General features: G+C 32.3%; 1 protein-coding gene and 1 long non-coding RNA gene across 17 annotated transcripts in view; one reads left to right on the top strand and one right to left on the bottom strand.

Moving 5' to 3' along the window:
- Positions 1-7955: 7955 nt before the first annotated feature.
- Positions 7956-18092, bottom strand: part of LOC143255620 (uncharacterized) — a 148051-nt gene continuing 137914 nt past the window's right edge. For 2 of the 3 annotated variants that reach the window (XR_013030757.1, XR_013030758.1), the window contains one exon: positions 9259-10256. This is a non-coding gene — a long non-coding RNA (uncharacterized LOC143255620). Of the gene's footprint in view, positions 8048-9258; positions 10257-18092 lie in introns of those variants that run through there. The other variant, XR_013030760.1, reaches the window with a different exon arrangement.
- Positions 16508-18092, top strand: part of LOC143255619 (uncharacterized) — a 167817-nt gene continuing 166232 nt past the window's right edge. For 5 of the 14 annotated variants that reach the window (XM_076511545.1, XM_076511546.1, XM_076511543.1 and 2 more), the window contains exons 1-2: positions 16508-16784; positions 17465-17631. In XM_076511545.1, coding sequence (XP_076367660.1) covers positions 16743-16784; positions 17465-17631 — 209 coding nt within the window. In that variant the 5' untranslated portion in view covers positions 16508-16742. The remainder of the gene's footprint in view (positions 16785-17464; positions 17632-18092) is intronic. The other 9 variants (XM_076511552.1, XM_076511553.1, XM_076511555.1 and 6 more) reach the window with 4 other exon arrangements.

The raw sequence follows: 18092 nt of genomic DNA, 5'->3' as shown, positions 1-18092 counted from the left end.
AGCCATTATAACTGTGTAGTAATCAAGCAACTATCATCAATGTCCTGTACTTGCCTCTCAGTGAAACTCTGCTGTAAAAGTAATAGCAATAATGTTCTTTTGGTCCCATTAGTCTTGTGAACAACAATGTAATAACCCAGTGGTAGTCACGCTATGTAATATATATTTCACCATAAAATACCACTTGACAACTTTTTATCTGGAAGTTGTCATTGGCATATCAGCTAATCATCAGAGATCCTTGTACCTCTTCTCTTCATCTGATTCATATTGTACAACATGGTCAGTACTTTCTTTCAATTTCTTCTTCCTAATCAGTAAATAGAAATGTTAGAAAAATACTATAATTATACTATGGGTCATCAGCCAGATTATATCGACATGTTCCATGTGCTTATCTAAATTTCACGACTATTTAATTGCTGTAAATTGTACATTATTGGCAAAATTCTCAGAGGAGGAAACTTCTTTCTATCCGGCAAGAACCCAGCTGCTTCCATGCTGTTGGCTTGTTCAAAACCTGTATACAAATAAAATGTTTATTCCTAACCAAATTTATAATAGCATCTCTTCTGACATACAGCAGCCTTTCCTAGTTGTTGGTATGTGAGCTTATTTGTGAAATGACACATACCTTAACCACTTTATATATTTCTCTGGGCATTGTGACACATCTGTTTTAGAGGGCTGACCATAAATCACATCTACAGATAGCTATTCCATTACATGAAAAGCTATTGTTAGGTATACCATGTGTTCAACCCAATTGATCCTCATCTTTTATACAATTTAAAGAATATCTGACTATTAATATTCTGGCATTATGCAAAGTCTGAATTATTCCCTGCCAAATATCTCTGTGGACCATTATCTGCAATAAAGGCTAAGAACCAAATCTTGGCGGTTGATAGTTTTTACTACTCAAGTAAAAAGACAAACAGTGTACTGTCCATAATTACAGAATAGCATGTGACTTTATCCTATCTTATTCAAGCAAATGCTTTCTGATTTCTGGACAGGAACTCATGCATTTCATACATTAGCTTTATAACATCAATCCAAAAGACCTCATTTACAGTAAACCACAGATGTTACTATGGATACCTTTGCAACATACACTTCTAGGGCCCATTGTTTCTGAACCTGTGTTCTAACTAGTACTGAAAGACTTTTCACTAAAAATGCAGTTACTTGTTGCATAGGCAAAGATCTAACGAATAACTTCTACAGTAAGTTCTTTCTTATGATGTATATATATACAAGAGGAATTTCAGGGTAGCTATCTTGATACTGTAGTTGATTTACCTGTATATATCACATTTAGGTGATCATAATTTTTCAGATTTAACTGACCAGATTGGTAACTTTGCTCAGAGAGATATCAGTCTCATAGTAGCTTCTGTATTAATCAATAACTCTGTCTCATGCCTTTGTACCTTTATATCAAATACCAACCAATCAAAAACATCTAGGCTCACCACTAAACATTTTCGTAGAAGTTATTTTTTGCACTACTCTGATTTAATGACCACATACAACTTAGACCCTATTAGTTTCCTAGAGTTGAGGCAGTTATGCAATACTTATAGCCTCTCATACATTGCTGTACGGAAAGGTATAGAGAGCCCTCTTGCAAATGATTCAGCTTCCTACACTCACAGCAATGCTCGTGTTCTCTTTACCATAATTAATACTATGTGAAGACGTCTTTGGAATTTGCTGTGGCGGAAGAATTAAGGTTGGACCAGAGTAGTCTATACCTTTTGCTTGTATCCAATGAGGCTGTTTCACAATGCGAGAATCAGTTGACATCTAGTTTGCCTTTGGTATGGCTAGAGCACAGCATAATGCACTCACTTGAAGAGCACGCCAAGGCACAACCACTGGTTTGGCTTCTTATTTTTTTGCAACTTATTCAAAGTCATCACGACAGAAACAACCTCCTTCAGTGTAAGAAGGCTCGTCACGTCTAAGTGATGACTATTTTCTCATTACGTAGCCCATTAATACACTTGTTTACAAGAATACCATAATGATCAGCCAAAGTTATCACAGAAGCAGCTCTTTTTGAGATATGTCTTTTGAGCCTCAAAATCAGCTTGATTTGTTTAGTGTCAGAGAGTTTTCTTACTCAAGTGCTCAATAAAATTAAGAGCTGGAAAACCCAAACTCAAGATAAAGTATTTCTCCTTTTACTCCTTATTCCAGTTATTCCAAATAGTAACTGTTTAAAAATTCTTAAGAAAATGATTTAGTTCCTCTTTAGTCACACCCTTAAGCGTTTCAAAAGTCTTTCTTGACAAAATACCTCATATCATAGAACTGATCCACGGAACACCATCTTCACCAAACAATCTTTGCTAGCAAACCAGCTCATTGTGTCAGATTTTGTCCACCATAAGCACTTCCAGTCTTTCATGGTTGGCACTATTCAGAAAATGTCTGGGAATCATGTATAAACTATTATATTCAGACTAACCAAATTACACATTACCGTAATGACCTTCAGTTGACCTTAAAGGATCTACATTAAACATCAAACACAATAAAAAAAAGCAAAAAATAGTGCATTTATGGTGCCTTTACTATAGGTTCGGAGTTCTTAATGAAAAAGTAATTTTCTCTAACTGTTTGGGAAAAAGTTTTCCACACTGAGAAAAAAGTAGCGCTGCACATACACACACATATATATATATATATGTTATTGTTAGTCATCCTTATCAAAACTTACGGAAAGCATGTTAAACTCTACAGAAATACTTTCCACAAAATGAGACATGTAACTGCAATGGTGAATGACCCAGAAAAACTAGTAATTAAGATAAATGGTATGTAGCTACTTTCCTGTCCAATGTTTAATGTTAATTTCACGAAACACTTACGTGTTTGAAAACATAGTAAAACATTATGTTAACTTTGGAGTTTATCTAAGTAAAGAGGTGCAAAACATGTAGTAAACCTTTACTTTAAAAAACAAACATTAATTTTTCACTTTTTCACTTGTCTAAGTTGTCATTTACCAGCCAAAGTTCAGTTAACATGGGCTGGAATAAATGCTTTAAAAACTTTTGGTTATATTTCAAGACTATGTAGTATTTGTACTATATCTGTAATAATTAAGAATATAGCTTTAGAATAAATATACCATGCTCCTCTATCCACTGACAGTTTATCAATTTTGCTACGAACAGCTAACCAGCTGGCCACCTACACTTTTGGAGCTCATGAATCGCTTTCTGCATTTTGATTTTCATCGTATGGCATATGCTTTATATCAGGTAGTGATGAGAACCAGTATCATACTTACCCACAATTACAGTAGGTGTAGCTATTTTTACTTCTTTTTTAGCATGGTTCGAAGATGAGTTCTTGATTAATAATATAATAGCATATAATCATCTCACTGAATTGGCCTTTTATTCACAAGAAAGTATTAAAGTAATTAGGGAAGTGGTGAGGAAAAAGATATAAAAATCAAATACTGTAGCAATGTCACACACACATTGTACGATAATAAACTGCACTAAATACAATTACGCGTTGGTACTTTGCAGTTTGACTAATTGTCAACCGACTAATTAAAAAGTGTAACATTAGTATAAAGTCCCATCATATTGCACCCAGTAGTAGTAGTGTTAATTCAGTCACGACTCCAAGGATTGACATTATGCATGATAATCACGTAGAAATAAAATAATTTGGATTATCAAGTATATTGCCAGCAGAAATAGGGGACAAATCTCTTTCATTAGAAGCTATATGCAAAATCTTGATGCGTTTATGTGAAATTGGCAATGTTTATGGTAAGTGGTCAAAGAAGAAAACAAAATACTCTATTAGTGATGTTAAGTGTCTAGGGACTTACTAAAAACAAACTGTTTTATCCAAACCTTGTTACTAGCTGCTGAAAAAAAGAAAAATCAAATAATCCTATAAAGAAAGAAAGAAACAGAAATAACTTTTTAAGGTATCGTGAAGAACTGATAAAAATACTAATGACACTTTTTATGAACTACATTCCAACAATGCTAGGTCACCTTGATTTAATGCATTGCACAATATCAACTAACTGGATGTGCCAGTTAGATCAACTGTGAGCTCCTTTAAAACAATCCTACATATAACACAGTTTGACAGCTACCAGCTTACTCATTCTATGACTTAGCGTACAGACTCTCTTCTTAAAAGATCTTCTGATTTCATATAAATATTACATGATTGGAATGATATTTTGATTTAGTGTCTATTCTCTTCTTTACTAGGTTTTCAATCAAATATAATGTCTCATTTATTCCTAACAGAATAAAAGTTACCATGGCTTAACATAACAAACAATTTAAATTTCTATTACAAAATTTCTAAACATATATTTTTCTTCTTTTTTACTTTGCTTGTAAAGACAAAAATTACAATACACTGTACAGCATATCAATGAGTTTCACTCTTTCTCTTATAATTTGCCACATATTTATGTCCGAACTTGAAGAAAGAACTATTATCATATCTCTCTTTAACTCTCATTATAATTATAATATTACAACATCTCTGCAACTTGGAAATAAAATACAAATTCTGTGAATTACAAACATTCGTATATCCAAAAGTATCATAAATAAATTCATTTAATATTTGACCATTTCTTAATAGTTGTGAGTATAACCTTATGTCTCACATATCTTATAATATGTGATACTTGTATAACATATTCTATAATATGTGCTTCCTTCCATTTAACACTTTACTGTACATTTTAAGCAAATTACTTATTGTAAGTAATATTATTTAGTAAATGCTAATGCAGCAGTTAATAAATGTAATTACAATATTACCATGAAGTTTTGCTGGAGTGTGTGTGTGTTTATTATGGTAAAGCCACAGAAAGGCATCGAAACACTGATTTTAGCGTTGTAAATCAGAAGACTTATCGCCGTCCCAGTGGGGGGACAGTTTCCCTGGAGCTGGAATACCTTTCCCCAACAAAACGATAAATAAATAGCACCAAAGTATTATATCTCTGGGTATGATCTTTATGAACTAAACATACAACAATCAAGTACAGATATATTGCCAACGACCTTGGTGTATTTACAGCTGTGAATGTTACCTTTAGAACAGTAATGTACACATTAGTATGAAGTAGTTTCAATGAGATGTAACTACTATACCATTCTTATATGTACTGTCAAACAAACATCAGATATAAGAATGGTATCAAAGTTAGTGTACAATATTTACAAAATGCTATTAAAATCATTAAAGTCTGACATTGCATCTCAGCCAATGGTGTGTGAGATCTACACCAAACCATGACACACTCGCTGATTTCCTACAAATACAGGAAGGTTTTGTTTAAACATTTCATTCCTCCAGAAACACAACTCTTCAAGTGTGGGTTCATCCTTTTGCAAAATAATAATCACAATCATGCCCCAAATGTGATGAAAATTATATTTCACAGTCATGGCTTCGTCTGCACAAAGCCTGATATGAATTCCTGAGATGGTATGATCTTATATAAAAAATTTATAGGATCAAAAGGTAACTCAACAACTTGACTGAATTGTGAGGAGTGATACAGGACGTTTTAAGCAGTTTTCTAAAATCGTACATTAGTTAACTATATGACTGCTTGAAGACATTGTTTAGTGCTCTATTTAAAGTAATGAGCTTACATGCAAAATAATAGTACATTGTACAGTTTATTCATTTTCACTTTTGTACTTACTGCAATAATGTTTCGTACCATTAATAAATTCAGCATCTACTTGCTAGTACTCGTTTTTTGTTGCTCCTATATGTGTTTTTCCACCACTATTTCCATTATTGTTGTTGTGATTGCTGCTGTACCGATATCTAACCCTGTACAAATTTCATAATGTAAGCTGGATTAGTAGTATTATGTTGCATTCCACCATGTGTACTCTGACGAAAGCTATTTTTTTGCAACTAAGTATATTATAGTTGAGGTATTTCTTTAGTACCTCATGTGATAATGAAGAAATTTGGTACGAAACAAATACCTTATATTGGTGTTTTTATATCATCTGCATTAATTTGAGCAGGTCTCTTAAAACTATTACAATGGGAACTCGTCCGAGGAGGTAAAGGAGACCATGCCTCAACAACCATTTTGAACAAATAAAATATTTTTTATTTTATTTTACATCAATACTAATATTTTATTTGTTTTGGACGTGAAATTGTTTTAAAAATTGTACATTTTTGTAGCATAACGCTCAGACATCTTCTCGTCACACCTAAGTCATTCAATGAGGTGACATTCTGAGGCACAGAAAAGAAATGTTTCTCTTTTCGTCACCCACATAATTATCTTATATTTCCAAAGGAAATAGGCAAGAGGAGTAAAGCCTTCTATCCAGGTTTAAAAAGGATTTTGAGATTGGCCACACAACTGATAGAGCCAATCAGAATCTATGTTTAAAAAACAATTTAAAATAATTCAAAGAAAAATTTTACAATAAAAAATGAATGATGCAGACAATCTTCATAAGGTCGCGGAAATAACAAGATAAAATAAATTTGATGGTTATCTGTCTAGTCAAGGTATCTAAGGATATGAACAACTGAATATGCGTTTTATTAAATTAAGTGCATGTACGGCATGTCTCGGAATTTAGATGTTAAACCAGATATAGGTTGGTAGATCACTCAGCATTTCAAAATCATTGATCATTAAATTTGGCCAATGCATATCTTTATTTTTTGCTGTATGGAACTAATGACGTAAATCAACATCTACAAGAACCCACATAATTATCTAATATGGTCCAGTTGATGATTGTGTAGATTACAGGTTTATATAGGTTTCAAACGGGATATTCAAAGTGGTTACTTAATTGACCCATTTCTGAAAGCATCCTTGTTTGCTTTTATCGAATAGCTTAAGGTTTATGGTTTAACTTGTTTCACTTTAATTAGTACCTACTCTGTTCTCAGTTGTACGTTATCCTCTACTATCACTAACTATGATGTGTGCATACTTATTTAAGTGTTCGCAAGTACGTTCTGAATGACAAGACAGTTGTCTCACATTGGCCGTTTTCACTGTTTGTGGGTCCTCTCTACATATGTATCGCTCATTCTTACCTGGGAGAAGAAATTATTCTCTTTGGTCTGTAGTCACTTAACGTGTTGTCTATAAAGACACTAGATTATGTTGTTGATCTTGACCTCATAGGTTTGGATGTCGTCGACCACTGTTCCACTAGTAAACAGCCGCTATTGCTCGCGAAAGAGCCAGAGTGCATTGCCAATAATCATCTATCTTACTTTACCTTTATTATTCGATTACTTTCTGAAGCTAGCTACCCAACTTATTCTCAGGAATTCTAACAATTCTTACTGTCTTTCTTTTTATTTACTTTAACCAAAGATGTAACTTTAAAACCTAGCAAGCAATAAATTGCTTGAAAAAAATCAGCATATAAAAAATAATAAAGTACATTTACATTGAAAGAGTTTGTGTTTTCAGATTTGGAAGGGTAGGTTTAGACATTCATGTTAGTATCCAAATTAGATTTCCTTTACACACACTTATTCAAAGATTGATACCTATCCTTCCTCCATATATACATATTATTAATATTTATATTATCTTCATAGGCAACTGAAATCAATTAGAATGTTTTTCACTGAGCTGGGCAGAGTTTGAAACCACACAAATAACAGTACACTTACAGATTTGTGGATTAAACTCATATTTCATTACTATTCAACAACATGCCATGTCGATGGAAACGAAACAAAAAACACTATTTTATTCTAGATGTTTAGTTTCAGCAATGGAACTGACATGGCTTAGAGGTTAGGATACTCGACACTTAATCTGTCGGTCGCAGAAACTGAAATGTCCCTGAACATTGTTGCTCTTTCAGTGCAAGTGTTATAAAGTGATTGCCAATTCCACTAATTGTTGGTTAAATAGCCGTCCAACAGTTAGTGTTTAGTAGCTTCTTTCTTCTTGTCTTTCACTTCATAGCTAGGAACGGCTAATGCAGATAGCCCTATAGTAATTTTGCAAGAAATTCTACAAAACAAAAACAAGAACATTTTCACCAATAGGGAATAGAATATTAGATATTGATTGAATAGTTACGTCATTGTGATTTACTTGTTGTCCACTAAAGAAACATAATAGCTTACCCTCTCCAGGAAAGATTCTGTAAAATAATGCAAAACTTATCACATAAAATGTAACATGGTTGTTTAATAATATATACGAGAAAAACAAGAGATGCGGCTGGAATAACTAATGTCTTATCTGCCTATAAAAAGTGCAATATTTTGTTCTATTTTATTTTTGACAATTAGAATATTTACGGCTTTACTTTTATACAGTAGTTTCTACTAAATAAATAGGAACATCAAACTATTACACAATTATTACATAAGTGACGTTTAGTGTTAGAATCGTTGAAAATTACGCATTAATGTTTATCAATGAAAACAAAACACTATTACAGTTTACTAATAATTTAAAATGCAAAGACTAGATAATAAAAAAAATGTTAATTTCTGTTAGGCAGGGTTGCAACATGAGTAATGTTAAAAGTCAGGTTTCTAGCAAAAACTGCTGGTAGTAGTTGTTCAAACACGCTATTTCTTTAAAATAACTCAGTTATTGATTTATTTTTGGAAGACCTATATTTTCATTCATATCATTTATTTACTTTTGATTACAGAGGACTTTATAGAAGTCATGTTTTGTATTCTTAAACCAAAGTGGTATTTCATCGGATAGGAAAACTATAGGCTTCTGTAAACTTTACAGATCTTTGTATGCTGTACACTTTGATACCTCAACCGGAGTTGTTTTTGTTTTTCACAGGACATACCGTTATAAGCTGTAAACTGTTAGATTAAAATATTTTCACATGGAAACCGTTTTAACTAACTAATAAAATGATTTTTCTGAAATGATTTTCAGAACACTGCTAATAACGCTTATTATATAGTGAAGCAAATCATACTACTATTAACAACAGGCTAAGTTTATTATAGGAATGCATGTACTAAATTTATTAAAATATATATAAAAAGTTTGTTGTGCCAATAATAATAAGTCAGGAGTTAACGATCTGACTGATGTGAGATGTTAAGAGAATGATAATAAATAGTAAATGTTGTACAATCTGAGATTTATTTACAGGTTGATGATATGTATATATAATATCAATATCAACATATGGTATGGTGTGTGCGTATGGAGAAGGAACAAACAGACTTGATTTTCTAATTTGAGATACTGCAAAATAAGATTTTGTATTTTTATTTGACATGGTAAAATAACATCCATGACATTTTAATTACTTAATTTTACATGAAGTACAAGCTAATTGAATGAATCACATATTGTGTTATAGTTTACTGAATATACATACCTCAAACAAATATTAATTTTGCTCTAAAATTATAAACAATAGTAAGTTGTTTCTTCTTAAATATGAGCTGTAAGGTTCTAGCAACTGTGGAGGCTAAAATTACCTTACCAATAATATTCAGGAAACTAACATCGAAAACATTTTACCTGAATATATAACAGATAACTTCTTGTTAAAGGTGAATGTTTAAAAAATATATATATAAGTTGTGAACCATAAAAATGTTACAGAACCAAAACCACACTTGACTTTTAACTGATTCCTTCGTATTGACTTCGAACCGGTCTGAAAAACATTACGCACTTGACACATCAGTGGAAAAGTGGCATAAAGTGATTCGTTGGACACTGTAACTCGGTGAACAAACGTGGAAAGTGATATAGTGGCTAAAGGCTATACTTCTAAAATGGTGACATGTATGAGGAGTGTCATAAAATATAAAAGATATATGTGTTAGGAATTTCGAATAATCAAATATGATTAGAATAGAAACGTTTGTCTTTGAATGTCAGAAAACTAAATTGGACTTTAATCGTTGAATGGATAAAATGTGTTATTCACAACAAAGAAATATTACACATTATATAATACACCAACCTACTCCAAAAATAAGCACAAAAGTTAATAAGAATAGCTAGCTGTTCAAGCGTGATTTTCAAAAGTAGCTTTATAAAAAATATTAAAAGAAAATAGCCGCTACTGTTTAGATATATTTCAACATCATTGTGTTATCTTACGTGTTTAATTATTTTTGCAAGGTGTCTCTCAGTGTGTCAGAAAAATCACAATCCTAAAATCCGGCGTTCGCTTCCCCGTGGCGAACAGAGTACAAATAACCTATAGTGTAGCTTTGCCCTAAAAGAAAGAAAATCGTGATAAGTAATATATGATTAGAAACACATAATACAATCACAAACACATGTATGAAATTATTATTAAAAATAAAAAAAGATTAAATATTCGTATTTACTTTGTATTAATCCTTGCTTTTCATAAACAACTTAATTGGGGAGGGAAGGAAGGAAGGGTCAAACTTTGCATTGAAACAGTTCTGAATACGGGTCTTAATTTTGTGTTAAACATTCTATTGTGATCAAGTAATACATTTTGTTTCCAATTTATTTTTTATAAGTTAGCCTTAACGAATATATGTTATATATATATATATTAGAGAAAATTAATACCGATAAAATTAAGTAAAACCAATTAAAAAGAAGGACTACGTTAAAAACACCAAATCCAAATCTCTGACTAATTATGTTAGTTTATTATAACCTGAAAACAAGCCTAAACAAAAAGTAATAAACAAAAACAGCTGCACTAATTTAAAAGATCCCAGGGTACAAGCTATAATGTGGAACATAAAATGTACCCTTCGCTTTGGAGGTGACTGAGAAAGTAGGACCCACATTGCGGTGGGGATATCACTGTCTATCAGTCTTAACCTACATTCGCCAGTCTCACATAACGAAATAAAATAAATGCGTAATAATTGGTATAGAAATTATGAGAGCGAGATGTGGGTGCTCAAGCCCACTACGTCCTACCTTTATATCATTCTTCACTGCCTGCATACACTTGTGGGAAGATGACTGCTTTCCAAAGTAAAGAAGAAAAAATAATTGAAAAATAAAAATAAGAAAAATTATTTACTACCATTTAGGGGTAAGTAAGTTAAAACTTACCTCTTGAAGTTAGCATTCAAGCCCCCATTATAGTAGAAAGGCACTAATTAGTAGCTTAGTAAACGAATTATGCTAGTTGGAAGAATCTTATCCAGTAATTTAAATAAATCAGTATATCATCCAACCACCATCCATTTACTAAGTCTACTGTAACTATCACGCTCTAAACAAGCCTTTATATGTGGAAAGGGTAAGTAAAGTAGTGCCAAGCTGTTAAATGACCTTATTCATAACTAAAAATAGTTAGTTGAAATTTTAGTAAAATTGCTCTCATTTTTATTTCTTTATATTTATTTAATACATTCTTATATTTGTTACAGAATAGTTTAATAATTTTATTTAAAGTTTCTTTGTTAAATCCATTAAATATTATTTTTATATCAGTATTTCAACATTACTGATAAAATATTTAACTTATTATAAATGTTACAATATCTGAATAATTGCGAAATTATAATGCTTATAACAGAGGTGTATGGGATATTACTATTAAAAGAATGTAAACCATAAATTGGAAAGGTAAATTATTTTGTTTTATCGCAAATATTTACTTTGATATCCTTTATCAATTAGTTTAATTTCTAAATCTAAATAATGTGCTTCTGTATTAAATATTGAAGTATTTTCAATTTCTAATCTTGCTGTATAAATAGTGTTGATAACATTATTTATTTTAGGATTATTTATACTAAATAAATAATCTATACTTCTGTAAGTTAAGGTAAAAATATCTGGATTTGTGAAGTTTCGATAAATCTATTCTCATAATACTAAATATATAAATTTGCTATACAAGTAGAATAGTTAGCTCCGATTGGAGCTTCTATTAGTTGTTTAAAAACCTGGTTATTGAAATATATATAATGGTTGTAAATACAGAAACTTAATATTTCTTTAGTGTTTTTGGAACTAAATTTTATTTCTTCCATTTCTATAAAAGGATAACAGAACTGTTTTATTAATGAATTTCGGTCCGGTATGGCCAAGCGTGTTAAGGCGTGCGACTCGTAATCTGAGGGTCGCGGGTTCGCATCACCGTCGCGCCAAACATGCTCGCCCTTTCAACCGTGGGGGCGTTATAACGTGACGGTTAATCCCACTATTCGTTGGTAAAAGAGTAGCCCAAGTGTTGGCGGTGGGTGGTGATGACTAGCTGCCTTCCCTCTAGTCTTACACTGCTAAATTAGGGACGGCTAGCACAGATAGCCATCGAGTAGTTTTATGCGAAATTCCAAAAAATCAAACCAAACCTAATGATAGTTAAATGTGACATGTTTTTTTCACTACACTTTCATTTATATGAAAATATTCAATGAAATGGATTGTAAAAATAAAATTATAAAAAATGTTCTATTATTTAATCACTACTACACAAACAAGGTTATTAATTCTATTTTCACCGGACTATAAGACTTTAAACTCTTCGGTTGTTCAGTAAAGGTATTTGCAAAATGGTTATAGTACTCACAGATGAATTGAGTTCACTGTTGTTATTTGCCTACAGACTAATTCTGGTCAAATTTCGATCCCACAGTGTTACTAACTACTTTTACTTAACATTATTTGTTTGTTTGGAACTAAGAACAAAGCTACACAATGTGCTCTGTCCTACACGGATATCGAAACACGTTTTCTAGTGGTGTGAGTCCGTAGATACACTGTTGTACTGCTGGGGGCACTACTAAATATTAAGTATTTTGACACAAAATCATATATATAAGCGCAGAAAATCAAGACATGCGAAACTAATAACACAAATAACACCGTCTGTTTCAAAAACGTTATACTATTTACTAAATATCTAGAATTCAAATGACTTCACTAACCTGTTTCTTAATACTATTTGCTTTGTGACTTATATTAATACACATAATATTTTTATTAACCAGTTTGTTTTATATCACGCTTAATTTAAATTTAGTACTGTAGTATTGTACATGAATATATTATTACTAGCATACGCCACCAAAACATCTGCAGTCAAATTAGTATATTTATTTGAAAAGTATTTTCTTGAATATAGAATTTTTAAAACAATAATTTGTTATCGTAGGCACCGAAATGTGCAAGTCTACTTGCCTTAGGCCTTACATTGGTTAAGCCTTCATTAAGTACGGCCTATATTCGATAAAGCGATAAATTAACACAGCGTTTTTGCTTCAGTTTAGTTAGGACTCAACTTTACCACACATCGTACTACCGATAAATAAATTTATAACGTCATTCTACCGCCTAAAGTTAGATTTTTTTAAAAAACTGATAAACTTTTAATATGTTATTGTACAAAAGTGTAATGACATCCGCATTTCGTTTATCTCCATATTTAGGTAGTATGACTCGCGCAATTTCAGGACAGACAACAACTGAGTATTATTATGATGTAAACAGCTCTTGAAATTGCAATAAAACTTAAAATGGGTGTCAAAATTTGCTTAACTACATTTAACAGACATTATGGTGTATATGAGAACTACGAGTATCTCATAGTTTTCGTTTGGATGCATGTTTTGATGTTAACCTTCAGAGTGTATCTCCGACACTGTTGTTTTTACGTGAAGAAAATCCAATAAGTAATTCATTACCATAGGATAATTCATAGATCTTTATCAATACAGAGTGTTGTTTCGTTCTTCTGGCTTAATTTCCAAACACACCGAAAAGTTCAAGTTTGTTTCAAAAGTCCTCAAAGTTTGAAACTTTCATTGGAAGGTGTTTATCGGAACTTTATATTAACATTATGTATCATATTAAATTGAAAAATAATAACTTACTCTGTTGTGCAAGATGTATAAAAAATTTAATTGTTCGTAACCAATAATAAAAAGGGAAAAAGGATTATCAATTGCCTTTAAAAGTGTTTGAAAGTGTGTTGGTCAATACATGTGTAAAAACGTATTTCTCTACAAATGTTTTTTCTCGACATCACTGTGTTGGTCACTAGAACTCAGTGTGACAAATTAATATTGGTTTTGGCATTGTTAAGTTAGTTTGGAAAATTCAACAAAATCCAAAAACCCGTGTACTTAACCTTATATATTAAATAATTTGTATTTAAAACATCTGTGCTTTAAGTAAGAAAGTTCATTTAAACTTGAAACCAAAACTAAGAGATATGTAAGAAAGAAAAGTACTTTTCACCTTGTGCTTTCAAGTTCAGTAGAAGAAAGTTAAAATAATAACAATGAAGAAACAAACGTAATAAGGGATAACACGGAGTTCATTTTCACAGATATTTTTACTAATAAAAATAGAAATGTTTAGTAATTTGTTTGAGAAGAAATTTAGGGCAATACATGAAAATATGACTACACTTTTTTTTTTGAGATAACATACATTAACTCAAACACTTCTGTAACTAAACACTTTTATGAATAAACTATGGATATATTTTCTTTTTTAAGCCTTATGTTTAAAATTTGTTTTTCTCAGAAGCGATATATTTGGGGCTAGATTTAGCTTACGTTAGCTTTCTCGAATTATGAAACCGAAATTTTAGGTTTGTGTCCCAATAAGCTATCTGTGCTGTGTCCATTACAGCTATCGAAAACATGTTTCTAGAGTTTTAACTTGGTAAGCTCACTGATGTACCACAGGAGGGGGAGAGACAGACAGGAGAGTAAGAGAGTAAGTAACCTTATTCTATATAAATAGATCTTTATTGGTCTTTCACGAATTCAGCTACTATAAAATATAGTTTATATGGGGGTCTACCACTCATAAGTTTGTATTATATAATACACAGGTACAAAAAAATGCAAATAACAAGTATTCATTCATATAGTTATATAGACATTTAAAATTTCTTAGCCGGAATGTATTTACGTTTTAAAAAAAAAATGATTATTTTCATGATGAACTTATCAGTATGAAAAAGATTGATTAAAAATGCTTTCCTTCAAGCACTTATCAATAAAACTATTTTTCAGCATGCCAGTAAGGTATATAGCAACTAACATATACCCGAGTCAGCTTAAGAGTAATGTTCAAACAAAACAAATGGATAAGCAATTTCTTCCTGTTCAAGGACAAAATACCTCCATCAAAAAATAAATAAAAATCACTGGTAGTATACAAATATTTATGATTTTGCTGCAAGCAAGTCTATATTGGGTCAAGACTCGAACTTTAGCTACCAGAATCAAGAAGCATGCGCATTAGAACCTTTTCAATAACTCTGGAATTTACAATCACCTAAGCAAAGATTGTAACGAAAAATCGAACAGTGAACACTTCAGAATAATAGCTCAACGAAAGACGAATAGACGCTAAGTAATCTACAACCCAAGTCGAATAATCATCTATATAGCTTCGTCACTGCACCTTAAATTATGATCAATTTATTGTGCCTGAGATGGGCAAAAATGTTAAAACTTCATTCAACAAACAAGTGTCAATACCTACTGAATTGGGGAAGAAAACGACTCTTGTGTTGTTCTGTTTAGCCAGATAATTGATATTCATGTCAAAACTGAGTTTCACTTCAGGATGTTACTTGAAAATTATGCAGTCTGTTAAAAGCGAAATGTAGCCAACATCTACTAATTAGAGCAATTTCTAGCTATAACTTTTAATCTGTCTTTAACTTAAACGGACTTTATCCTATGGTAGTTCACTATTTACTTCTTTCTATTGCATCGGATGAAGAAAAAAAAAAGATCTTCTTTCAGCCAATAAGATTCCCAACGAGATAGCTTGCTATACACGAGCGTGAGAATCGACTATGTTTTGTTCATTGACTTTTATACGTCACTAATGTTCTATACGATACTGAACTAAAACAGGACATGACGTCGTCCAGCTATCAGAGTGCATGTAAGTGTGGGCTAAGCCTCCAATCCCACGTGGAAATTGCTCTTTCCTTTTCCAAGCTAATTAGGTTTTGACACAGTAGCTGTTTAGCACAGAAAGTGTGATTTCCGTTTTAATGTTAGTATTGCACTTGTACTTCAAGGTTGTAAACGGGCATAGAAAAAATAAGCTGAATTACAAGCAATCAATTTAAAAAGTTTGCTATTTTATTTTATGGAGAAACTATAATTCGAACGTCATATATCCTCCGCGACTAAATGTATTTTAAGAAAAGCATTTACGTAGAAAATTCTAAATACTGAAAGTGGACACAAGTGGTTTACTGTAATCATTAAGTTAAACACATTTCACTCACACTGTTACTAATATAATCTAAGGATAGAAAAACTGTAGTGTGATTTTGTTGTTTTTTCTACCAAAAACAAGTCTATTCTCAAAGGAAGTTAAGGTTATGTGTAGGTTCAGCTGACATTTTTTCACAATATATTTTTTTTCGTTTGTCTGCCCTTGTCGATTGAGCGACCTAAATTTATCGGACTACGAGAGGCCCGCTTGCGTTTTTGTTTACGAAGCAGGTGCGTATGACGTCATTGCGGGGACGTATTGCGCATAGAATAATAACATCTTAAAACGCAGTAACAAATAGTAAGCTAAATGAAAAACCTTTGATATTGATCGAAAGAGATTCGGCCACTAAAAAAGAATTATGAAACTCCGTCACTAACTTTAGATGTTTTCGAATTTAACTACTCAAACTGCCGTTAGAGGGGGTGCGGAGTGATATGTTTGTATTTACTGAACGCATGCCGCTCGGTGAGTGTTGCTGTTCACGTCCGATTTAGAGAGCATGTCAACGGCTTACTGGACCACGATGCAAGACGGCATGGAGGTAAGTCGTTTAACGCTTCTCTGTTCGACTTGTGATGATCTGACGAGGCATGCAGTGATTCTAACGTGCTTTCAAGTAATAGAGGTTTACGTGAAGCTCTATCAAGCTATTGTTCTTCTGAAGAAAAGTAAAAGCAACCTTTACTGTTAGTGTTAAGTATGACAATAATTTGCATACCATTGAGGGGCCGGGCAGGGTGCGAACACCATTGCCAGTTGCTCTGGCGGGTCTGTTCCAAGGTTACGAAAGATATGTCCAAATAAATGAACAGAGAACATTAAAGCGACTCAGCTTTATGAGACTTGCGAAGGCCTTTTAAGTTACGCGTAGCAAGCCTTGTATGCTATGGATTACAAGTTTATTGGGCGAAAACTAAGTTTTGTGTCCAATTATTGACAGCTCCAGAATTCAAAAGAAAACTGGTGAATGTTGCTATTTATTTCATAGATAATGAATTTTTAAGACACAAAATTTAATATGAACCAATTTGTAGTAGCACGGAATAAAGTTGTAAAACCTCGGGAAAAATTTAATTTATACGTTAGTGATAGGAAAAGTGAACTTAGAAATAACGGGAGTATTGCCTATAAGCTTAGTGAGCGTGCAGTGGCAATCTCTTTTTGTCATGCTAGTCACACTTTCCTTTTATGTTACCTAAATGGATTTTCTCTGTCACCCAGTCGGGAGGAATGGGAGTTACAAGCATGGGAAGGAGCGGTTATTTGAGGATGTCGACAACAGTTCTCAGGCAATACGAACATCTCAGTGGAAGTTCGAAGAGTGAGAAAGAGAAGATAGGAGAGCTTTGTCGCGGTGATATGGTCCTGTTTTGGCGTAAAGTTTTGAAGTATTTCTATTAGTTGTGCTACGTATGAAATATTTATTTTCAATGACAAATTGCTTAGTAGAAAATCTCGGAATTTTATTCATCCACGTTTAATAACAATTAAGCGTTATATTAAATTACTTAATAATTATTAAACAAGAAATATATATTTATTAACGTTAGGTTTACAAGCGGAGGAAATGGTGGAAACGTAAGAACTTATGTAGTTTTGTAAATGTTATCTCGTACATAGATATAAACCCATTCAAAGTTTGTTTTTTTTCACTTTGATTAATGATTTACATTTAATCATAAATCAAGGTATGGTTATGAGGTCACGTGCTCTTCAGTGTACGTTAAGAACGTTAGCAACTAATAGTTTGCAGTGCAAGGAATACTCGTGAATTATACGCTATAAATACTGTCGATATGTAAAACGTAGTTCGCAAACATGGGTTATTACTTTCTGTTTGACGGAGATT

This window comes from Tachypleus tridentatus, chromosome 7 (genome assembly GCF_004210375.1).
Source record: "Tachypleus tridentatus isolate NWPU-2018 chromosome 7, ASM421037v1, whole genome shotgun sequence".
NCBI classification, from domain to species: Eukaryota; Metazoa; Arthropoda; class Merostomata; order Xiphosura; family Limulidae; genus Tachypleus; species Tachypleus tridentatus.
Note: the sequence above shows the minus strand (reverse complement) of the source record. Positions and strands in the feature narration are given on the sequence as shown.